The 24,554-nt window shown below is 49.4% G+C and overlaps 2 protein-coding genes across 3 annotated transcripts in view; one reads left to right on the top strand and one right to left on the bottom strand.

Annotated features, from left to right (window-relative positions):
• The window catches only part of LOC135815448 (V-type proton ATPase 116 kDa subunit a 1-like), a 16,615-nt gene extending 5,765 nt beyond the window's left edge, over nucleotides 1-10,850 (top strand). For both annotated transcript variants that reach the window (XM_065328743.1, XM_065328742.1), the window contains exons 9-25: nucleotides 563-645; nucleotides 1,075-1,246; nucleotides 2,096-2,230; nucleotides 3,064-3,214; nucleotides 3,553-3,689; nucleotides 3,913-4,049; nucleotides 4,338-4,425; nucleotides 4,913-5,031; nucleotides 5,456-5,501; nucleotides 6,196-6,291; nucleotides 6,663-6,746; nucleotides 6,977-7,075; nucleotides 7,688-7,864; nucleotides 8,203-8,320; nucleotides 8,694-8,798; nucleotides 9,385-9,454; nucleotides 10,276-10,850. In XM_065328743.1, coding sequence (XP_065184815.1) covers nucleotides 563-645; nucleotides 1,075-1,246; nucleotides 2,096-2,230; nucleotides 3,064-3,214; nucleotides 3,553-3,689; nucleotides 3,913-4,049; nucleotides 4,338-4,425; nucleotides 4,913-5,031; nucleotides 5,456-5,501; nucleotides 6,196-6,291; nucleotides 6,663-6,746; nucleotides 6,977-7,075; nucleotides 7,688-7,864; nucleotides 8,203-8,320; nucleotides 8,694-8,798; nucleotides 9,385-9,454; nucleotides 10,276-10,363 — 1,905 coding nt within the window. In that variant the 3' untranslated portion in view covers nucleotides 10,364-10,850. The remainder of the gene's footprint in view (nucleotides 1-562; nucleotides 646-1,074; nucleotides 1,247-2,095; nucleotides 2,231-3,063; nucleotides 3,215-3,552; nucleotides 3,690-3,912; nucleotides 4,050-4,337; nucleotides 4,426-4,912; nucleotides 5,032-5,455; nucleotides 5,502-6,195; nucleotides 6,292-6,662; nucleotides 6,747-6,976; nucleotides 7,076-7,687; nucleotides 7,865-8,202; nucleotides 8,321-8,693; nucleotides 8,799-9,384; nucleotides 9,455-10,275) is intronic.
• Nucleotides 10,765-24,554, bottom strand: LOC135815449 (mucin-5AC-like). The gene is made up of 10 exons (XM_065328744.1): nucleotides 24,282-24,554; nucleotides 22,442-22,501; nucleotides 20,899-22,037; nucleotides 19,377-19,543; nucleotides 19,032-19,140; nucleotides 18,809-18,884; nucleotides 18,467-18,575; nucleotides 17,661-17,790; nucleotides 11,878-11,958; nucleotides 10,765-11,580 (listed from the first exon to the last, which is right to left on the bottom strand). The coding sequence occupies exons 1-10, from the start codon at nucleotides 24,412-24,414 to the stop codon at nucleotides 11,554-11,556; spliced, it is 2,031 nt and encodes a 676-aa protein (XP_065184816.1). The 5' UTR covers nucleotides 24,415-24,554; the 3' UTR covers nucleotides 10,765-11,553.

The following is a 24,554-nucleotide window of genomic DNA, read 5'->3' as shown; positions in this document are numbered from 1 at the left end:
CCTGCCAGAACAAGAAAAGGAAATGTATACTGTGCAGGGTTCTAGCCAGGTCAAAATAGTAGGGGGGGGGGCATGGGAAACAGTTACCCTCGTGTCCCATTTTTCCATTTTCCAAAAGTGTCTTGCCATGCAAAATGCAACGTACAGGGCGAACCCCCGACTTCACCCCAGACAAATGTGTCTTTATGAACCCTCTAGTAGTGACTATCGACTGCATTTTCATTGAATGACAGTGAAAAACACAAAAATCGACAAATGAGTAGGGGGGGGGGGGGGCGCTGCGCCCCCTACCCCCCCCCCCCCCCCTTGGCTGGAACCCTGCTGTGCATGATACTGCTGTTTCTGTTGCCAGGTAGCCTAATACAGATGAGGTTGGATGTTTGTTGTACTGGTTCACCAGCCACAGAGAAGGTCTCTTTCCTGGATTTCTGTTCCTCATCGTCTGACTCCGTGAATCAAACCATTGCTTTATTGGTACCGTCGGGTTGTAGTCTAGTAGACATTCTGTTGACCATAGTGCATGCATGCAATTGCTCCCATTCTCCGTGCATCCTCTGTGCAGCGAGATGAACTGCGCAAGAATGTGTTCATCATCTTTATGCAAGGTCAACAGCTGGCGTCGCGTGTCCGCAAGATCTGCGACGGGTAAGGGCTTTGGACAGTTTGTGTCAGCCGCTTGCTTCTGAAATGCATGAGCAACTGGTTATAAGATACCTGGACAAGATACACGGACACTGTTATTTCAGAACGGGTTTATTTACAAAACCAGCGGCATGAAGCCATGAACTGAAAGCCAAAGCAAATAAAAAAGACAACCCAAATTTCACTGATAAAAGGCGCACAGTGAATGATCAGCAATACATTCTATGTGGATATTGGCGCAAATGGTCATTAATGAGACTTCGAATACAGCGTAGGTGAACTCCACCATTTTCAGCTCCTCTTCACAATGTGTCTGCGTGACTTGTATGTGGATTTAGTTTATTATACCTGCCATTACACTGTTCACCCAGTAGCCAAACTGTTGATGTTTTACGAGAACTTACAACTGGTCTTGTTGTGTTGCCTGTTTAGTTTCCGTGCCACCCTGTATCCCATTGCGGACAAACAGGCGGAGCGCCGCGAGATGCTGGCCAGCGTCCGGGCGCGTATCGAAGACCTGACCTCCGTGCTGGCCCAGACCACGGACCACCGCTTGCTCCTGCTGCAGGGCATTGCGCAGCACCTGGAGGAGTGGATTGTTGTGGTGAGGCGGCCCGTACAATGTAGTCAGCTGCATGGAATACTAACTGTTCAGCTGTGGTACACCTTCACGCCAGGCACTTGCGACAGCATTATGCTACAGCAATTAGATGATGGCATGACGATTTTTGGATTTGGGCAGGAGAGAATGCATGGGCAGGGCACGATGTTGCCGCAGTATTGCACTATCAACTCGGTGATTGATTTCGCTCTCAGGTTTCTGCACTGATAGCTCTCTTCACACGCTTAGCAACACAGCAAATTATTGATAGTGTGCATGTATTACATAGTAGTACACATATAGTGTCAGTGTAGTACATTTGTGCAATTTGGGCGTGCCCCATGTATTGAGCAACTTTACAGCATGGCAATGATCCAGCGGACGTTGAGTGCCCGACCCAGTGGGGCAACTGGTTGCAGTGCCCGCGATGCAACGGTTTTCACGAGCTGTGTTGGTCTTACTCATGATATTTGCAATGAGACATGTGTGTGTGTGTGTGTGCGCGCGCGCGTGTGTGTGCGCGTATGTGTGTATGTCTGTGTCTGTGTGCGTGTGTGTGCATGCATGTGTGTATGTCTGTGTGTGTGTGCGTGTGTGTATGTATGTGCGTGCGTGTGTGTATGCCTGTGTGTATGCCTGTGTGTATGTCTCTGTGTATGTGTGTGTGTGTGTGCATGCATGCATGTATGTATGTGTGTATGTGTGTATGTGTGTGTGTATGTGTGTGTGTGTGTGTGTATGTGTGTGTGTGTGTGTGTGTGTGTGTGTGTGTGTGTGTGTGTGTGTGTGTGTGTGTGTGTGTGTGTGTGTGTGTGTGTGTGTGTGTGGGTGTGTGGGTGCGTGCGTGAACAGGCACACAAGAGCAAGGGTATCTACCACACCATGAACATGTGCAATGTAGACCTGACCTCCAAGTGTCTCATCGCCGAGTGCTGGTGCCCCGTCGATCAGCTGGACGAGATCCAGGCAGCACTGCAACGTGGTCAGGTGAGTGTTAGAGTGGCCGTACTGCATCGATTCTACTGGCTCACGTGCATCAGTATGCCTTGCTGTTCGGCACACATATTTCATGCAAGAATTTTGCATATCTTCCGTGCTACACATGTGTAGTGTTCACATATACATTTTTTATTTACTTGAAAAGCACATAACCACCAGGAAAGCTGACAAAGAAAAAAGAGTAAGAAAAGACAGATAAAAAGAGAGCTGAGAGAGAGAGAGAGAGTTGGGGTACGGTTAGAGGAGGACGAGACATTGAATGGTGGTCGCCACAGTCAAGGATAGTAGCAGTGCTGGTGAGGCTACAGGCACTCCACTGACCACACATGTGTGGACTGCCACACACATGACTGTATACACGCAGCACTGTTTGTACTCCTATCCATTTATATATGCCGCTTCCCACGCCTGTGCTGACAGTCGGTACACACCAACACTGTAGCCATGCACGCACACCATTACATTCTGTTGGCATAAATGTTACAGAGCTTTCCGGAGCTCCGAGTTAGTTGTTGTTTGGAATAAAGCAAGAGAACAACATTATAGCATGCATCCGCCCGATGACAGCACATCATTTCTGTCTTTGAGTGAAACTGCGGCAGTGAATGTAAGTGATCATGCTATTGCTGGATGTACAGCAAACCCGGCCAAATTGTGCAAAACCTGGCCGAAGTTCTAACTTTGAAACGACGCACAATTATGGAGACTAATTTTAAAATAGGTACTAGCTTTGCTGTTCAAGACTATCCTATGCATGATTTTGCAATGTCACATGACTTCATGACTTCATTGTGACATCACTTTCTCCCCTACTTCTGCAGAGAAAGAGCAGCTCCCAGGTGCCGTCCATCTTGAATCGCATGGAGACCAAGCTGAAACCGCCCACGTACAACAAAGTCAACAAGTTCACGGCCGCCTTCCAGAACATTGTGGACGCGTACGGCGTTGCCACCTATCGCGAGGTCAACCCGAGTAAGTGCCGGGTACATAACGTTAGCTGTTGCTGTCAATCACTGACTGCGAGGGAAGGACAACGCATGTGGTGCGTGCGCGGCCTGGCTGATCTGGAAGGATCCACCGCAAGCATGCATGTGAATTGACTATTGAGCAGTAAATCCTCAGCAAAATATAATTTCCACATACGAGTCGGTTATACTGACCTTTCCGCATCCCCACAGCCAATGACCAGAATGCAAATGCAGCTCCCCCATGAGCAGTAGCCATGCATGCAGTCGGTGGACAGCACAACAGCAGAGTGTTCCCTTTCCTAACCTGGTCAATTGTTGGTATGTTGTTTGGCTGGTGCACAGCTCCGTATACCATCATCACGTTCCCGTTCCTCTTCGCTGTCATGTTCGGTGACTGCGGCCATGGCCTCCTCATGGCCCTCTTTGCTCTCTACCTGGTGGTGAACGAGAAGAAGCTGGCGCACATGAAGGGCGGAGAGGTGAGACAAACAGTCCGTCCAGCACGGCACTCATGATGACCATTCTCTGTACTGCACGCCGCATGTAGGGATAGACTTTTGGTGTACTAGCATGCAGGACAGGTGCGGCCGACTATTCATGTAATCCAACGCTAGGACATAAATAATCACAAATGGAAATGCACTGTACTCCTTTGAGAAGCTCACATGTTGATCTTTGCTGGCTTCTGTACCACCACTGCAGATCACAGGCACATTCTTCGGTGGCCGCTACATCATTCTGCTCATGGGCGCATTCTCCATCTACACTGGCATCATCTACAACGACTGCTTCTCCAAATCGTTCAACGTCTTCGGCTCATCGTGGCATATCAACGAAGAGTGAGTATGCTGAGAGGGGTGGGGTATGTACGCTTCCTCTACACACAGCTCAAGTGAGTATGCTGAGAGGGGTGGGGTATGTAAGCTTCCTCTACACACAGCTCAAGGACAAGAGCGGGTCATACTGTCTAGGGTGTGGGCATTGTGCTGGACATGTCTATAATCTTCAGCCGACACACACTTTCGGCTTCATAGGACTGAAGATGATTACACACACACACACACAATAGTACCGTCAAGATACTCATAGATCTGCTTCTTGCAACTTTGTGCTTTGCGTTTTGTTAGGATCACCGAGAAAACAGAAGAGACGGTAGACCTGTCTGTGGATACTGACTTCGACAAACACAATCCTTACCCGTTTGGCTTAGATCCGGTAAGTCGTGTGACCAAAGAATGCCCAACAAGTCTTCAGGTCCCTATGTGCAACCTGTCTTCAGCGTTTTCAGCTCCATCCCTTGTATTGGCTTATAAAATCAAAAATGCCGTCTTCAGAATCTGCACTTGTAGCAAAGTGCGATGCATGATTTTCTACAGCTTTTGATACGACAATGAACCTTGAGTTCTGTTCACTCTCCAACACCACGCCCATTGTCTTGCTGCTTCTGGATCACTTTTAGCTCTGCAATCACCTCCCTTTCTTTCTCATTGCTCACCGCTTTGTATAATCGAACAAAATCCACAACTTCCACATCAGAGGCAAAACATCAAATTGTGAAAGACCATCCTTTGAATTCCGTCAAACGTGTTGTGTTAATTTTGAATGGGCTTATAGGAAATGGTAACCACTGGTGCAGTGAGCCTGCCCCCCGCTCTGCCATGTTGCTGTGGCTATGGTATGTTGCTGTACCTATGCTATGCAGATTTGGCAATTGGCCAGCAACAAGCTGACGTTCACCAACTCGTTCAAGATGAAGCTGTCCGTGGTGATGGGAGTGGGGCAGATGATGTTTGGTGTTATCCTAGGTGTCTTCAACCATCTGTAAGTGCGACATACAATGTACAATCCTCTCTTATTTGCTTCGCTACTGCCATGTGCCTGTCTCCCTTCTGCGTTGCCTCTCGCTGTCTTGTGTTGTCTCTCGATTTCTTGCTCTCCTCGCACAATGAAGCACCGTGCATAACACTGTACACGTTTGGACTGCATGACCTTACAATCTACTGCACTGTTGCACACACTCACAACTAGTTGTAACTAGATCATGGATTAGGCATGAAACAAATTGTGGATAATGAGGTGAATGCTGGTACATGTAGTTGTCAATAGTATGCCTGTGTACAATACTGGCTAGAGCAACATCAGCTGGCTGGAACAGACGGTGCTAACGGGTGTGCTATGTGCCTGGTAGACGGTTAGAGTGAACATGAACGGTTTGTTTGCGCTGGTATGTTGCTGTGTTTCTTAGTCACTTCAACCGCAAGGTGAACATCTACGCACAGTTCGTACCCGAGGTAAGCCGAGTAGGCAGTATTGATACAACGTTTGGACCAGTACCGACACCATCTCGTACAGACATGGCATGACATTGCAGCCTTCCAGGGTTCTAGCCAGGAAAAATGGTGGGGGGGGGGGGGGCAGGAAAAACAGTTTGCCCATTTTTTTGCCATGTTCCACTATTGCCTTGTCACACAAAATGAAACGTACGGGTGTAGCAAGCACCCGGAACGATCGAGTTGAGGCCGCATTTTCGTTCTGTGAACTGAAAACCACAAAAATCGAAATTTGAGCAGGGTGATGCGCTATCAGAGTAGGGCACCTACCATTGGATAGAACCCTAGTCTTCCTGAAAACCATGTTGCAACTCCAAACAAGCAAGCGCTGGAGGGTGGGAAAGAAAAATGCTGCCGCCCAGCCAGCAGCAATAAGACACCGGCTCTGTTGAGGAATGAAGAGCAAGAGTGAACTACATGTTACAAACCCGCAGGCAAATGTAGCGTGGTTAGGCATGATGCACAGAAAAGCAGGGTGGTGTGTCTAGAGAGGACTGAATGTGTGCTGCTGGTGCAGGGTCTGAGATGACTGGTCTCTAAACACAGGTGGTCACTAAAGACAGGTGGTCGCAAAAGGCAGGTGTTCCTAGCTTACTACATGCATGCACACATTCAGTGTCATTCACACTCCCTCCTCTCATGATTGTCCATGCAGGTTCTGTTCTTGGGTGGCATATTCGGTTATCTGACCTTCATGATCTTCTTCAAGTGGATCTTAGTGGACACGACTTTCAATGCAGGGATGGCCGGGGTAAGTTGGCGGAGAGCATTCCGCTGTATGCACAATATCCTTTGTGTTGACTATATAATTATTATGTGTGCGTGTGTGTGTGGGGGGGGGGGGCAGGTATGTGCGTGCATTTGCATGTAATTGTAGTTTTTAAGTGATCTTCAGGTACTGCTGGTACAGTGTCACAGTGCCCGGGTACTAACACCCAGTCCCGGGTACTAACACCCAGTCCTGGTGTCCATGTTTGTATGTTTGCATGCGTACATGATGACTGTATCTATTCCGTTGGCCAGTCGGACTCAATTTCTGCTGGTGATGATTATGTGTGTTTGGCATTATGTGATTATGTGATGATTATGTGTGTATGGCATGTATGGGATGTATGTTTACAGCCACCCAGTCTGCTCATCACGCTTATCAACATGTTCCTGTCGTTCGGAAATGTCGAGAAGGAAAACGAATTCTTTGCTGGACAGGTAAGAGACAAGATTACACCAGCCCCGCTTGAGCCTTGCTGTGCGAAAAGGAATTACGCTTCCATGCATAGCACTCACTTGGCCCTCGGGCGACTGCAGCAGGCACTCTCAGGTCTCAGGGCGGCTGAACAGCACAATGAGACGTGTGTAACCCGCCGTACGATGGCCACTGATTCGCACGGCACTCACCGCCTGTGTTCAACTGCTCTGTGTGTCAAACTACAATGTAGGCCGGAATCCAGTCGATCTTGGTGGTGATAGCCGTACTGTGCGTGCCATGGATGCTGATGATGAAGCCCATCATCCTTTACATGCGCAACAAGAAATCCGTAAGTACTCAGGCGCGTAGCACCGCCGTTGGAGGTGGTCCGGTGGGGGGGGGGGGGTTCTCCCGCGGAAAATTTTGAAATTAGGGTGCAAAATCCTGCACTCTGAGCTCTTCTGGGCGAAAAAGTGGTCCGGGAAAAGCCGTACTGGCTGCTACGCCCCTGTGCTTGTAGATGATTTTCTGCCATACCTGTGTGTGCGATAGTACTGAATTGTGATGGGAATAGAGTGAATGATGATAGCAAGAAAACAAGCTGCGCACAAATACAAGACCAATGTTAGCTACTCTGGCTAAACAGTCCAGAAGGCACTCTCAGAGGGCAGGTTTCATGGTTTCATGAAGTAATATTATGACACAACGTCACACACGTATAGAATGAAGTATATCGAGCAAGGATAGAAGTAGCAAGCAAAGGTAGCCGTGGGCAACGCAGTGGTGAAGTCTGCACTGTCATGCCACCTCACCTGCGACGTCTCCGTGCCGCCACAGTGCAGGGTAGCCAGAGCAGCAGCTCTACGCTGGCGAGTCTCGACAGTACTCAAAGTGCACAGTCACACTACGTCACACACCGAGCCACGCTGCATGTGCCATGTTGTGATCATTGTCCCCGCAGAAGCGCTACGGAATGCTGGCAACGGCAGTGATCCGGCCAACAGGCGATGACACGGAGCATCTGGTTGTCAACGAAGACGAAGACGACCGCGATGCCTCTGCAGCGGTCATGGGCCTGGAGAATGGCAGGTCTGATGAGCCAGAGTCAGCCGCAGGTGGTCACGGAGATGAGGAAGAGGTAAGTGGTAGTACTTGTATTGAACTGATTGGTGTGCTGGTCGCCAAGCTACTGCAGGACAACTTGCACAAAACATGTTCCAATATTAACAACTGATATGCTGTGACGATGCCCAGTAGCGTATATGCATAGCAATCTCCTTGTTTAGGCCACATCACTGAGAAGCACAGGCATGCATGCCAGCTTGAACATGCCAGGCACTGCACATTACAGCAGATAGCAAAGATGGGCGGCATTGACAATGTAACTATGGTGCTTCCGTGTTGAGCAGGCACAGTCTTCACAGCAACTCTGTCGATATTTTGTGAGCCGTGTTTCCGTGTTTCTCCTCTGTCCAGTTCAATATTGGTGACATCCTTGTACACCAGGGTATCCACACGATCGAGTTCTGCCTGGGCTGCATCTCCAACACAGCGTCTTACCTGCGTCTCTGGGCTCTGAGCTTGGCTCACGCTGGTAAGCCAGAGAGTCAATGACCACCAGTAACTTTATCATAGACACTCTTCTGTCAAAATGTCAGAACCTTTCTGAATCGTAACCCATATTGCGTCATTTTCACAATAGAACGATGTACTACTAACAGACTTGTCTGTTTTGTTTGATTTACTGACCCAGCATCACGAAATACACGTAGATCGTCAACCTGGTACCATGCCATTGAAGATACATGTATAGTGCGAACTCAATCTCCAAAAGCGCAGTATGCTACTGAAACAGAAAGTACTGGAATGATGTAACTAGCTGCACCACTGTCCCTGTGCTGACACATAGTTCCCTGGTCAGATGTGTTTCGTTCTGATTGCCTTCCTCTCTTCTCCTGTGCGAGCAGAGCTGTCTGAAGTCTTGTGGGCTATGATGTTTCGCATTGGTCTGAACGCGATGACCAGCCCGCTTCAGATCGTCGCCATCTTCGTCGTGTTCGCCATCTGGGCAGGTACGTCGCTGCTCCACTGTCCGCTCATTTCTTGAGGACCACAAGCAGCAGAGTATTACTCTTTTCTTTTTTTTCTCTTGTCCTTTTGCCATGGCTGGGTATCGCCCTCATCTCTGGGGTTGCTCCCCACATTAGCGCTGCGTGCACATGCTACGAGATCGAGTTTAATAAATAAAAATAAATTAACCAGTTGTAGAGCAATACCGTGTCCGTATCCCCCTGCAAGTCAATTCCTGGGAGGCTAGCTTGGAATGCCTTTACACTCAGAAGAGCACTACACACACACACAATGGCGTGCCGCACCATTCACTGCATTGTCATGAGGTAAACACGCATTGGTCTACAGTGTACCAGAGTACGAGTGCTTTGGACAAGACATGAACATTTCCACGGTACAGTACTGCTGCAGCACTACCTTTGTCGTCGAAGAAAGTGTGCAAGAGAGTCCGTCCCTCTGTGAGCACATCCGCTAGGTGAAACAATTGCGTAGCATCAATAATACAAAGCTATCCTTGCCTTGTGATGATCTCTCTTCAGTTCATCACTGATATTAAGCTCTCCTTCCCTTGCTGTGCTGTTTCTCCAGTTCTGACGATCAACATTCTCCTGATCATGGAGGGACTCTCGGCTTTCCTGCACGCACTGCGTCTGCACTGGTAAGGAACGGCACATGTTCATCACTACGTCTCTCGTGTTCTCATACAGACCATGTGGTACCCGGTATTTCCGGACGAAAATGAACCGTCACTATTGATATGGAAGTGTGCTCAGTCAGGGAATGCCACGACCAAGAAAAGATTATAACCCCTCAGGACGCTCAATGCTGCAAATCCGAACAACTGATTCAACAATTGCCATAACTGCTAGCACTAGTAGTATCCGTGTTCTCATACAGATCATGGGGTACTCTAATTTCAGAAATTTTCGGTGCTCAATATTTTCGGTATGAGGGCAACAGGCTAGGTTAGGTGAACAGAAATTTTCGGTACAGAGAAGCAGTTCCCTATTGGATTATGTGTGATAGTGTTTGTTCGGTGTATTGAAATTTTAGGTATGAAACAGACGCACCGAAAATAAAAGTATACCGAAAATTTGTGAAATTACAGTACCCGGTCCTACAGATCATGTAAATACCTGGTACACTGTACTGTACTTCTCTTCATGCATGAAGATACTTGACGCTAGTGAGAGTTTGAAAGTTAACCATCTTCTAAACCGTCACCCACCTACACCCGCCCACTGGTAGCAGAGGACCACCCTTTGTCTATCTCTGTTTCTGTCTCAATCTCTCTGTCTCAATCTTTCTATCTGACTCTCGCTATCTGACTTTCTCTATCTCTCTCCTCGGACTCTCTATCTGGTTCTCTGTCTGTATATTTACACGCGCGTGTGTTCATTTCCGGTGTTCTGGGTGCACACATGTGTGACCCTTGGCTCATCATCTGAGTTCACATGGGTATGTATGTGTTCATTGCAGGGTCGAGTTCCAAAACAAGTTCTATGATGGTCAGGGCGTCAAGTTCACACCATTTGATCTCAACAACGAGGCGGAAAGTGACATATAGACCCTGGGCTGAGGCTAGAACTTCAGGACAACGAGAGATATCCGTCTCAACGTATCTGTAGCAACTTTAGGACATTCTCCCCTGCTGTCGCATTATTTATTTCAATTCCAACTTGGTGAAATACTAGTGACGCTTGGTCCCTTGGGACGAGCAAATTTCATAGGGCTTATTTCCTTATTCTGATAGAGCAAGCACTCCTGACAATGCATTTTACTTTCGTGCCAGGTTGCCACCCTTTTTTCTAGCTGGGTAAACTTGCAGCGTAGAAAAGGCATTGCCTTTATCTCAATGGTTCAGCAGCTTTAAACGTGCTGTGAATACACTGCAACCAGATGGATTGCTACCAGTCTCGCTTAGATGCCCATTTTCTTAGAATCATAATTATAGTAATTATAGTACAGTACATTTTGAAATATCTTCCCCAGAGCATTTCAAAAAAAAGTGAAAATGAATATGTGGTTAAATGATCACAAGGCGTGGAAACGAAGCTATATTGTGCAGTGTGGGGTGGTGTACAGTGTTACTGTGGGTGCGGGGGTTAGGTTAGTGTTTTGCATTAGAACAGATGAAAGATGGACTTATGCACACTATGCAACACAAACAGGATAGCACGGCAGGACAAGAGCTACTTTTAAAATTAAACAACTAATAAAATTACAAGAGCAATAACATGCTACACAAGCAAGAGCAATAACATGCTACACAAGCAAGAGCAATAACGTTAAAAATAACACGCTGATGCGAGCGTTTAGGTCTGAATCCAGTGGATGGTGGTAATACAGAGAAATATCGATGGGATGTGGATCAACGTCTTGGAAAGAGAGTTTTGGGATTGGATTTGTGGAGCACTGCAGCATGCCCAGTACCTATCGCAAGTCAAGTTAGTTCAGAACTCAAGAGACTGCACCGATCCTTGGTGATGTGCCACACACCAACACGGCCCGTGTCACGTTCACGGAACAGCAGACATCACAGCCTTGCTACGGAGCAAGTCAGCACCCGGGTTACTAGCAGTCAGCGGAAATGATCAAAGAACCCATGGGTAGTTGTGTGTACAAGTAGCGATACAGCAGTACAAGCGCAATACTGATGGGCTGGGTAAGAAAATAGCAACAAAAGGACTTGAAATCAACTGAACACAATCCACTCGGAGCTTACCCGATTGAGTAGTGGTGCAAGTACACATGCCACTACTTTGCTAAACGCTCCCGCAGCACCTGATGCACACACACACACACACGAAGATTCACAAGGAACGGCACGACATGGAAGATATGAGTGTTCGTGTTTCAAGCCATTTCTCTATTAATAAGTAATTATAACGCACCAGGACACAATGCCTGGTCATACACGCGGACATAATTATCGTATTTACCTATTCAAAACCCAAGGAACCGGAATTCATGCATGCAAACGAACACTACGCACACGTATACTGTGAACTCGTGAATATCACTCTCCCGAATGAAACTTGCAAAACAACGCCGTCTCTGAGAATATACACACTTGCATACCTTATCGTACGATGCTTTAACGTGCTCCACTATCTTTTGCACCGTCAGCTCCTGCACGGACCCATCACACTTCATATAAGCCTGTGTGGATGGGAGAGAAAGGTACACGATCACGCATACCGTCATGCAGACACCTTCAACCTGGAAACTATGTGTAACGGATGAAGGAGGCGTGGAAGACGCAGCTGGCGACAAAGAAGCCTCCTTCAAGTGGGAAGACCCTGCACTTCAGCTTGTCATGCTGGCCAGGGGACTTGAATGGTGGTAAGGTCATGTACATAAATTATGAGAACTGGGCACAAGACTATCTCTTCTGTTACGGTAGTGCCAGATAAAATCCAATCCCCAATAGCAAGTAAAGCCGAGATCCAGGGAGGTAGACTTCTGGCAACACTGTACTTGTATGCATTGGCACTGGTGTATCCATATATGTTCTGCCTGTTGTACGCATTGCCCTTTTGCACTCGCGTGTGTACGCATACTAGTACACACATGCATCACGGTTTTCTGCCTGTCCTTTGCTATGGACAAGAAGTCTTTTCTCTTTGTCTTCTGAAAGATAAGTCACAAACCCTACCTCGTGTGTTTGCGTTTGTTGACACAACATGGCGCAGTGAACGTCTTACTTTACCTGTAGTCTTAGTATACTAGTAGTTCCATTGCAGTTGTAGAGTAGCCCACCTGTAGTGTTGCTCTCTGCCCGTTTTCGTTTCGCTTCGAAAATTGTCCGTTTCGAAGTTCTAGAATTTTTTCGTAGCCTTGTAGTACGATATCGATAGTTGTGATTTCGCCATGGCGGATGGTGCTAAGTCACAGCCGGACATCAACCAACTGGTGCAGCTGATCCAAGCTCAAGTGCAAGCATCTGCCCAGCGCGATGCGCAGCTCCAAACTCTGTTGCAGTCAATGTCGCAAGGATCATCAAGCAGCACGAGTGCACCTGCTTCGTCTGCTCCTGCTCCATCCACCAAGCTCGTCGCTGTGGATCGGCCCATATTGTTGTCGTCGGCGAATCTAGCTGAATTTGTATCGTGGAGCGAGGCCTGGGAGGACTACTCCCGGTGTCAGCTGTTGTCAGCGCAGCCCCGCGAGACAAGGATGGCCGCGTTTAGGCAGGCCTTGGATGAGGACCTGCGACGTTTCGTTCGTGAAGGTGTGATTGTGGTGCCAAACACCCATGATGTCCCGGAGGCCATGGTTGAACTACGCAAGTTCATCCGGCGCCAGCGCAACCCCCTGCTGGACAGGATTGAATTTTACCGCCGTGCCCAGCAACCTGGAGAGACGTTCGACGCGTGGTACACATCCCTGAGGGAGTTGTTTCATGCGTGCAACTTCTCCGGGTTGGATGTCTGTTCGACATGCTCAGGGCGTATGTGTCAAACATGCCAGCAGTCGCTCCAGGCTAACACGGATGAAATTCTGCGAGACCGCATTGTTACCGGCATCCTGCAGGATGACGTTCGACACAAGCTGCTGGCAATGAAGGATCTAACCCTGGCAACCTGCGTCGACCTATGCCGCGCCGAGGAGGCTGCCAGTCAAACCTCGTCACGTATCCCCAGTCAGGCCACTGGAGACGCGTCCGTGAGTGCCGTTCGTTCCAGCTATAAGAAGCAGAAAGGAATGGCATCCAAGCAAGCTCGAGCACCCGCAGCCAAGGATACCAAGTCTGGCAGCAAGCCCTCGCCGGACAAGTGTCCCAACTGTGGCCGCACCGCTCATAGCAAGCGACCCTGCCCTGCTGCGGATCGCAAATGCAATGGCTGCCAACGCACCGGTCACTTCTTATCCATGTGTCCGTCTGCTTCTAAGAGGACTGTCGGTCAGCTGAAGCTGCAACGTGCCGCGTCCTCCCGTGAAGGGGCTACCATAGCCGTCAACACGCAGCTCGTGTCTGCCGACAAGCCAACCAGTTTGCGCTGGCTTCCTGACACCGGCAGCGACATCAACGCTATTGGCCCTGCACACCTCGAGCTCCTCGGAGACTTTATTGAGAATCTGCCTACCGACAAGGATGTTGTGCGCACCGCTGATGGCGCACCCTTGACCAGTCTTGGCAAGATCCAGGCGACCTTGACGCTCGATTCCGTCACACACGACACCACACTGCACGTGTACAAAGGCCTGGATGAGGCACTGCTATCCCGCCAAAGCCTCTGTGCCTTGAATCTGTTGCCTGCTTCTTGGCCCTCCGTGTTTGTCCGTTCTGCCCGTACTGAACCCAACACGGCCCGGCAGCTCCAACAGCAGCTTCTGGAAGAGTTTGCCGACGTTTTCGACAGCTCACAGCTTCCACCAATGGATGGTCCGCCCATGGACATTCAGTTGGAACCAGGTGCAGAACCCAGCTGCGTCCGCACTGCTCGCACCATACCGTTTGCCTACCGGGATCAGATAAAGTCCCAACTGGACAGTATGGTCGATGATCGCATTATCGAGCCAGTCACAGAACCCTCTGCGTGGTGCCATCCGATCGTTCTCGTTGAGAAGAAGGGCACAACTGAGATGCGACTGACTGTGGACCTTCGAAAGCTGAATGATCAGGTACGCAGACCCACCCATCCTGCTCGTACACCACATGACGCAGTGGCAGCCATCGGCAAAGCCCGCTACTTCACGAAGCTCGACGCCCGACATGGCTATTGGCAAGTCCCGCTGTCCGACGATGCCAAGCCGCTCACCACCTTTATCACACCGTGGGGGCGGTACCAGTTTCTTCGCAACCCGCAGGGCCTTGTCTCGGCTGGTGATGTATTCAACTCCCGTACCGACGCAGCGTTTGATCGCCTCACCAACTTCGTAAAAGTGGTTGACGATGGTCTTGTGTACGATACGGAACTGACGACTCATTTCACCCACGTTCGTGACGCTCTGCTCCGCGCCCGTCAGCACGGCATTACCCTGAGCGCCAAGAAATTCGTCTTCGGCGTCCCAGAAGTCGACTACTGTGGCTACCACATCAACACGGATGGTTACACCGTTGACAGTGACAAGACGGCAGCCATCACTGATTTCCCAGTACCCGTTAATCGCACTGACGTCCGCTCATTCTTCGGGCTAATCAATCAGTGTAGTGATTTCTCGCCCCGTATCGCACAGCTCAGCGACCCGCTTCGCCCGTTGCTGAAGTCCACGAATGTGTTCCTGTGGGAGTCGGCACACACTGACGCGTTTAACGCCGTCAAAGCTGCCCTGGCTTCTCCCCCGATATTGTCGTTCTTTCAGCCTGGCCGACCGCTTCGGTTAGAAACTGATGCGTCCGTGAAGAACGGACTTGGTTATGTTTTGTGGCAGCAGCAGGGCGACACCTGGTGCATACTCCAATGTGGAAGCCGGTTCCTCTCTGATGCAGAGACGAGATACGCCGTCATTGAGCTTGAATGCCTTGCGGTTACCTGGGCAGTACGCAAGTGTTCGATCTATCTCTCCGGTGCTCGGTTCGAAGTTATTACCGACCACCGCCCGCTCATCCCTATTCTGAACTCCTACTACTTGGATCAGATAGAGAATCCCCGGCTGCAGCGGCTCGTCCTGAAACTTCGGCCCTATCAGCTACACGCAACCTGGCGGAAAGGCACGGATCATGCTTTCCCTGACGCTCTGTCCCGCCATCCAGTCAGCGACCCCTGCCCTGACGATGAACTGGGTGAGAGTACTGCCTCTCAGGGCGCTGCTATCCGTGCGTGCACGCTTGATACGTCTGGTGGCCTGAAGTACCACGCGCTCCGCTCCGCCGCCCAGGCCGACCCTGACTACCAGTGCCTAGTTCAGTTCATCGTGTCTGGTTTCCCTGCTAAGAGGTCCCTCATGCCTGAGTCACTCCAGCCGTACTGGAATGGTCACGAGCACCTCTCTATTGACAGTGGTTTAGTGATGCAAGGACCCCGTCTCTTGATTCCCGTCGCTCTCCGGCAGCGTGTCTTGTCTGATCTGCACGCATCCCATCAAGGATTGACGCGCACGAAGTCCCGTGCCCGGCAGATTGTATTCTGGCCACGATTGTCAGCCGACATCGAGCATGTTGTCCGCAGTTGTGACAAGTGCCGCCTGCACAGCGCCTCACAACCGAAGGAGCCACTCCGTGTGGACGATCGTGCTCCAGATCTGCCATTCCAGCATTGCAGCGCCGACCTGTTTGAGTGTGAAGGCCTGCAGTATCTAGTGTATGTGGACCGACTAACCAGCTGGCCCTGCGTTGCCAAGCTCGGACGCACTGCCTCCTCTGCAGACGTCATTCGGTCTCTTCGCCGCTGGTTTCCTGACATTGGTGTCCCCGAGGTACTTACCAGTGATGGTGGCCCTCAGTTCCAGTCCCATGTGTTCGCTAAGTTCTGTGATACCTGGCACATCCGTCATGCTAAATCCTCTCCCCATTATCCGCAGTCGAATGGGCTTGCCGAGAATGCCGTGAAAGCCATGAAGTCGCTAATTCACAAGACCACTAGTAATGGCGACCTCGACGTGGATTCCTTTCAACGTGCGTTGCTTGAGTGGAGGAATACCCCGAACGCCACTGGTCAGAGTCCAGCCCAAGCTCTCTACGGCCGGCCTCTGTCGTCTTTTGTGTTTGCCCACCATTCCAGCTTTGCTCCTGCATGGCAAACACACGCTAATGAAGTTGACCAGCGCTCATCACACTACCTGGAGTCGACTCAGCAGCATTACAACCGCTCTGCTCGGTCCCTTCCTCGTCTGTCTCTGGGAGCACATGTCGACATCCAGCATCCCCGGACCAAGTTGTGGTCAGCTCATGGCTCAATCGTAGCCATTGGTCAGCACCGGGACTACTTGGTGAAACTTCCAAGCGGCCGCATCTATTGGCGCAACCGCCGTTTCCTCCGACCAAGAGTCTCTCCTACACCCCCGCCAGCTGCAGCCGTCCCTACTGTTTATGCTCCAGACGCTGCACAAGGCCAGACACCAGTTGCCTCTATTGCCCCTGGTGTACATGCCCCAGCACAGCCTGCACCACGCCGCAGTCATCGCCATCGGCAGCAGAATGTCCCGTTTAATGTGATATCCACACGCGGACAATCTTATGACTGATGACTTTGTCCTCATTCTGTTTCTGCTCTTCTGCCGGACCTATGACTGTTGCTGTTACTTATGCACTTCATTGCTGCTGTGTGTTTTGTTTTTGATTGTTTTGATCAGATAAATATGTCTTTTATCTCAGAAGGGGCGTGGTGTATCCATATATGTTCTGCCTGTTGTACGCATTGCCCTTTTGCACTCGCGTGTGTACGCATACTAGTACACACATGCATCACGGTTTTCTGCCTGTCCTTTGCTATGGACAAGAAGTCTTTTCTCTTTGTCTTCTGAAAGATAAGTCACAAACCCTACCTCGTGTGTTTGCGTTTGTTGACACAACAGGCACCAGGTAAAATCCGGCCACTAGGAGCTTGTAAAGCTGAGGTCCCGGGGTTGGATTTCACCCGGCAACACTGTGCATGTACATGATTGTATACCTAAGAATAGTCGAGAGTAAGCAGGCAGAGCCTAGGTTACAATGTGACTCGCATTGCTACTACTGATAGTCTGACATGCGAGTCCCAAGTACACAGCTCAGACAAGATCACAATGGCCTCACCTTGCACCACTGCACAGAACATAGTTTTTTCTAAGACTGAATGGCCGAGAGCCCTGCAGCAAACCTCTCAAACATACAGAACTGCCTGACCTGTGTAATGTCAACGTTAACACACTAGACCGCACCACACCACACACACGTGCACATGCCTATGCACACACACACACGCGCGCGCACACACACATACCCGGCGGTCTTTCGTCTCGAAGATGGTGGTTACATCAGAGCTGGCTTTGAGCGGATGCACTTCAATAATGGCCACGTAGAGATCTTGCATGTGCCGGTTGTGCCGTGTATAGACAGGCCTGAAGGAGAAACTGGCGATGCACCGACACAAGAAAAATAGAAACAGCACACAACAATCATGAGCACTATCCAAGCACTATCCAAGCTAGCATCAACAAACCATGATTTACATTGTACGATTCCAAAATTTCATTGCAAACAGGCAGGGTCCAAATTGGCAAGAGCTCTCCAGAGTAAGGCATTGTAGACTAGAAGCAATACATGATGTATATGTTTTCATTGCAGTGTGTTCTCCGCCTCATGACATGCCGTCACCAGCATACTAGAAATATAAGCACAGCAGGGATCTCATGCAGTTTGCACACAATAGGAACACTAGTACTCGAAGTACCGTAAACCGCCCAATATTCGCGTCACGAAATTTTCGCAATTTCTCAGACCCAGCGAGTTCACGATGGCAAATTCTCAAAGAACACTGTGGCCACACACACATACACCCACTGTTGAAGTTTGATTTCACGATGGTGAATATCCGCTCTTCTCGCAAAATTAGCACAAACATTAATACGTGGCAAACATTAGGCAGTATACAGTTGTACACAGACATCCTATATACGTAGTGGCAAGTCGCACTCTTAAGAACATTTTTTAAAAATTTTTTTATTCCAAGCAATACATGGCAGGGGTAGCCAATGACCACTTTGCGTGGCGATTGCAGGGTTTTTATAGCCAACCACGGCTACATACTTGTAGTATTTAGTGGACACCCGCGGCCGAAAGAAGAAGAGGCGATCGCGAAGCGTGTCCTCCATGTGCCGCTGTACGTGTGGCGGTGCAAAGGTACCGCACACACGACCTGAATAACAACACGCCAAGAAGCCAAAAAATATGCAGTCAAATGACCGCTAGGTCTGAAGATAGTGTCGCTATTTGCAAGCTGTTGTTAGCTCAAGCAAAAGAGTCAAGGTGGTTATTGAGGAGGTTTACTGTACTTCAAAAAAAAGAAGAAGTACACCATAGGCAAGGCGACAATACAGTGCACTGCACATTTCCACACTGACAGGTGCCTGACACCAGTCCTTCACTGACCGTTGTCTGATACGCCCATCATCAGCCATCCGCCGTTGTGAGAGTTCAAGAACCCGGACACATACCGGTCGACATGCTGCACAAGAACACAGAAGAAATGATAGACGGAGCGCAGGGCTCCTTGAAATAAACCAAGAGGAGAGGGTTCAAAGTGCTCCGTTGCAATTCACTTCAACAGCAGCAATGGCCAACAGCAGGGTCAACATTTAACGGAAATTCTTACGTCGGGAAAGACGTCGCGATAGTAGTTGCTACTCTTCCCTCCACCAGCTGCTTTGAACTCCACTGTGTTGCTCTCGTTCAATTTTATCTCGGAGTCGTAATAGAAGAAACTGAAAAGCAATCAGCGAGCACATAACACAGACTCAGGATAAGATGTGATATGCCGCAAAACAACCGTGACCTAATGCATAAAGAGAGGAAGGGGGGGGGGGAGGGAGGGGGAGCAACAAGACATTAGAAGAAGGAATAGGGTGCAAGTGCACACATAACCTAACAACGAGGGGAGACAGAGAAGCATGCACATGCTACTGCAATGCAGAAGTGATCAGATTCACGGGAGACTCACGACGAATTCGAGAAGGCCTGAGCGGGCTGCATCACTGTGTCCGGTGTCAGGAAGTAGTCTTGGCCGGGCGTAACCATGAAGTTTCTCCCAACTAGTGGCGTCATGGCCGCGGCCACACGATGACGTGCCGAATCGAGCTGCATTCCACCTGCTGGTGTCTTGGTCGCCTGGGGGGATCAATCAGCAAGGAATAGGAACAGCAAACACCACAATGGTCAGAAGATATCCACTCTGGTTACAAGACTACACATTCTTCTAGGCAGTCCAAGTACGGGCTATGCTATACCTTGTCAATATGCAGATGTGTGGGCCCTCTCAGCAACACCAACAGAGGCACCACTATTATAATACCTACTATGGAAGTATTGGCACAACGTTGGGATGGCTGATGACGTTTCCGCTTCCAGAGCACTAACACCAACACTAGATGGATATTGTTCTTAGCAAACTGGAATGGTCTCGCGGTACTTGATATACCCCGCAGACACCAGAAACAGCTGCTATAGATGTAGGACTAGCATTTAGAAGTGACACCTTTTAAAGATGGTGAAGGTATTGCACCCATCAAGCTGCACCACACACAACACACCAGGCATAAACAAAATGCTCCCATCGGCACTGTAAAGCGATGAACTTTCGGGCGTACAATTTTTTCGTGTTTTCAAGAATTGCGCCGGTTCAAGGTGAGAACAATTGCGCGATTTTATCCCTCCGGTTGGATCGTGACTGTATTGTCCACAATCACTGTGCAGAGCAGTTTGCGGCGACATATCCTCGCGAATGTGTGAAGGTCGCAAACAACTTAGCAAAATAGAACCTCTAGCGAAAGTTTTCCACTTTACAGTGCCCACAGCGCTGTATCGTGTGAGCAACAGAAGTCTCTTCTTAGTCTGGAAAAGTTGCCAAGCAATGCACAGAACAAATTGGCATAGCAACTAGCAGTAACTACCAGTACAAGGTAGACAGCCCAAGGTGTTGGATAATTTTCCTACCAAGGTGGTTTGTCACCCTACCCGGTGTACCTCTATTTTATTGGGCGTGTGCTTTCATGTGGCCATGAGGTGAAGACAAACAAACCTATCAATAAAATAATCTCTTCTCTAGAACTACAGAAAAGGTGCAGCATTACATATACAGGGTTGGCGTGACAGAAAGCAGACCGCAGGACTCGCTTGCTAGTAAATCCGGAGCGTGCATGACAGCGTAGAGCGGTCGCATCAGTGTGCATGTACTAGTATCACAAATTTCACAAATTCAGCGCTCAGTTAACAGTTTAACACTCCCAAGGTGTCCTGTTGCGATCAGGGTTTCACACCATTGGCCCATGTGAGCCATAGGTTCTGCATAAATTCTACGAATATATCGCGTGTTCCACAGCAAGAAGAGATCCTGTTCAATCTGTGTGCAAGTAATTATTATTAAAGCTGTACGTCAGTCCGGGATGAAAGCTCTAAGCAGAGTCCCGGTGGTAGCTACACTAAAAGCAGTGAACAGACATGCACGCACACAATGTACGACTTACAGCAACCTCTTGGGTAAAGTTCTTGGCCAGGGCTTGGCGGCTAGTAGTGGCCTGGGCTGGTGTAATGAGGTCGACGTCAGAACTGACTGTCGTGGCGGCACGTGTAGCGGCGGTGGACGCGGATGTACTCGGCAAGGTCTTTTCGGGTGTGACCAAGTCGATAAGGAGGGGAGAGCTGACCGCTGCAGCATGTGTGGATGCAGTGGGATTCTTTGAATCACTTCCCTTGTCTGCCATTGTTGGCTGGTTATCTGTTTTGCACAGTGCTGATACACTACTGGTGTCGGTAGTAGATTTTGCCACAGTTTCTGTTGATGTCGATGTGGGTGATGGCTTGCTTGTTGCAGGTGCTGCCTGTGGTGACACGCTGGATGAGCTAGGGGCTTGTGGGGGTTTGTGTGATGTGCCCGCGGCTGCTACTGCTGCTGCTGGTGGCGGCTTATTCGAAGTGCTGGTAATAGTGGATGGTTTGCTGGCGGTGGATGTTGCCTGTGGTGCTGCACTGGATTTGTTAGTTGCTTGCGCAGACTTGCCTGATGAGCTGGTTGCATCAGGTGATCTATTTGCCATGCTGTTGCTGCTGCTGCTGGCGGTTGCTGCTGGCGGTTTAACTCCTGCACTGGCTGTCTTCGTTGGTTGTGCACTTGCCGCGTTGGTCGATGATGATGACGACGATGATGATGTGTTGCTGCTCGATTTGCTTTGCTTGGCAGGTGGGGGTGCATGTACAGTGACATGGCGATGGGAGGCTGTGCTCGTCTTTGTCGCGGTGCGCATCGGGCCGGCACTGGAGCCACCCTGCATGTAAGGCCGATAAGCGGACGTGTCGTACGGCTGGTTGGTGGCCGGCGCTGACGATCGCGAGTAGGGCTCGTAGCGGTGAGATGGCTGGGAACTAGTGCCCTCGTATCTGCTTGAGCGAGTACTGTATTCCTTGCCACCATACTGACCATAGTTGTAGCCAGTTGGTGGCCCGTATTGCGCTCCAGAATAGTCTCGACGTCCGCCGCCGTAAGGTTGTGCCGGGTACTGGCCATGATTATAGTGAACTGATGGATGCTGGCTACCATTGGGCTCAGTACCGTGGCTCCCACTGAAGTAACCACCGGGTAAGGCTGAAGCAACCCTGTTTGCGATTGCTGCAGAGAACAAGGGCGAAAGAAAGGGAAGGAAATCATGGCGCACGGGTAACAATCAAAATGGAGCAACACAAGGCCGTGGACAGAATGCAGTGGTTGGCATGCCGCCGCTGCACAAAATGCAGGTAAGTTGTGCTGGGCTGAGCTGGGCTGGACACAACCCATCATGACAGTATTGCCTTGAACATGCCACACAGCTTAGCATTCTGTTGGGGTGACAAGCACAATGTCGAACTGGGTGAGAAGCAGGCAAATACCCGGGGAAAAAATAGAGGAAAAGAGTAGAGTAGAGAAATGGTTGCGTAGAGAGCTAGAGAGAAAAGAGATAAGGTATAAACAGATTCTAAAATGCACAATGTTTTCACTAATTCTTGGCAACAAGCAATACCATACATACTACTTACCTCCATACCAACTCATCCTTGCGTTGTTTCCAAACAAACAACTGGTTACAAGGTTATGTCCTATAGGAAACACAAAAGGCAAATGGGGGGATGGTTTACATGTTTTCATCGCTCCCTGGTATAACTAAACTCCCTGGTATAACTACACTCCCTGGTATAACTACACTCCCTGGTATAACTACACTCCCTGGTATAACTACACTCCCTGGTATAAATACACTCCCTGGTATAAATACACAGTTGAAGAGCTCAATGGATAGCCAGCTCAACTCCCTAGGTGCTTGGAGCTGTGACTGCAGGTTGTGCATCATGGCGTGTGCAAGGTAGCCAGTGCGATCATGAAAACACGGAGGCCACAGACTACAGGCCGATTACCAGGATTACAGTTGCGCACTCTGGGGTTCAAGTTCTGGTGTGTGTATGTGTGCGTGTGCGTGTGTGTGTATAAGCTATTGCTGTTCGGCGAGCTGCCTGCCCCTCGTCCTCGTCACGGCCCGAAGAAGAGGTGGCGAGATGTGGCGTCGACTGATCTGGCGGACCTCGGCGTGACCACCTGGCTTGAAAGTTGCCAAGATCGTCCCGGTTGGAGACGAGTTGCGAGTAGCGCTCCACCGCCACGGCCCGCTCCTGATCCTCTTCTATGTGTCTGCGGACGCCCGTTTCGTCGACCAGGAGACCTGAAACGACATGCCAAGTTCTGCGCTCGTGTTCTCATTTGAACTTTCCGACATTCGCTATCATTGCGTACGCAATGGGCAAGATCAAGGTCAAGGTCAAGGTGTGTGTGTGTCTGTGTGTGTGTACTCTTGTCTTGGCACGCGTGCACAGATATGTACTGTAAAGCGTGAAATTTTCGCGGCGTTTTTAGTTCGCGTTTTCAGAATCCGGACAGGTTTGCGAGGTTTTAATTTTGCGATTGCAGAATGGCATTCTTGCTAAACCTTTCATGGATCTCCTTTTCGCGCTGTCTAAATTTCGCGATTTCCACGCGGTCGCGAATTTCGCAGAAATTAGACCATCGCAATAATTTCACGGTTTACAGTATACCAGAGTACATGTGTACAAGACAATTTTTTCTTCTTCAGATGCAGTGGAGATTGGATATAACGACCTTGGATATAACGACAAATCGAGTTTAGCAATAAAATTCTGTTGCCCAAGTCGTTTAGCAAGTCCATTCCGTACATTATAGATCGGGTATAACGACATCGAAAATAACGACAGATCGAATTTACTGACACCTTTTTGGTGCCCGAAGACCTGAAAATACATCGAATATAACGACTTTCCTCTTGTACCAGGCGGAGTGGCATGCATGGGACATGTCTGTGTCACATGCCCGGACCTCCGGTTCCGGCACTCCACGCGTGCTGGTCATTGTAGCCGCAGTGGAGTGGTGCAGTCGCTATGCATGACTTTTGGCTTGAACTATGCATGCAAGACACATGCACATACACATCTGAAATCCATTATGCATTATTATGCACATGCATATCTGCAATACATTTCTGTCATTTTGATATGCATATTGCATACTAAAATGTGAAGATCGGGTTTAGTGACAGATCGAATATAGCGACATCTTGTCTTCTCCCGAATGAGTGTCGTTATATCCAATCTCCACTGTAATTAATTAACATTTGCACCGAAATATTTTACTTCAAGAGCCACTAAAAAGTGTGGGAAATTAAGTGAAAGCCCTCGCCGCTGCTTTGAACCCCTGGCTAAATTGGTACAACACCAAAAACGTCCTAAAACCTCACACAGTCGTCCAGCTGTGTTTGCTACTACCAAGAGTACCCTTGCTGCTACTGGTCTCTTGTGGACTCTCTGAACTCACCACCAACTGCAGGCCAGGGCAAGTGACCCGCGATCAAAGTGGACGATAGCGATGTCTCTCTCTCTCTCTCTCTCTCTTTCTCAGAATCTCTTCTGCGATAAGGTGTATCCAGGCTGGATGGCAGGTGAGGCATTCGGCTTGGGATTATAAAAAGTAAGTCAGTTGAGACTAGTAAACCCTACAAAACACACAGAACGTTTTGTAGTCTTCCTGGTTTTTACTTCATACATCTATCAGTCAGTAGATCTGCTGTTTTATGATCCGAAGTCGGGG

Source organism: Sycon ciliatum, chromosome 4 (assembly GCF_964019385.1).
Source record: "Sycon ciliatum chromosome 4, ocSycCili1.1, whole genome shotgun sequence".
In the NCBI taxonomy this organism is placed as follows: Eukaryota; Metazoa; Porifera; class Calcarea; order Leucosolenida; family Sycettidae; genus Sycon; species Sycon ciliatum.
This window is presented reverse-complemented; position numbering and strand designations above follow the sequence as displayed.

What these genes read in the sequence shown, in the direction of transcription:
- LOC135815449 (XM_065328744.1), bottom strand. Translation starts at nt 24,414, where the DNA reads ATGCCTCACCTGCCATCCAGCCTGGATACACCTTATCGCAGAAGAGAT. An exon ending in CAGGCCTTCTCGAATTCGTC is followed by an intron (nt 19,141 to 19,376) that starts GTGAGTCTCCCG and finishes ATTGCTTTTCAG; the next exon opens with TTTCTTCTATTACGACTCCG. An exon ending in GTGTCCACTAAATACTACAA is followed by an intron (nt 17,791 to 18,466) that starts GTATGTAGCCGT and finishes GTGCATCGCCAG; the next exon opens with TTTCTCCTTCAGGCCTGTCT.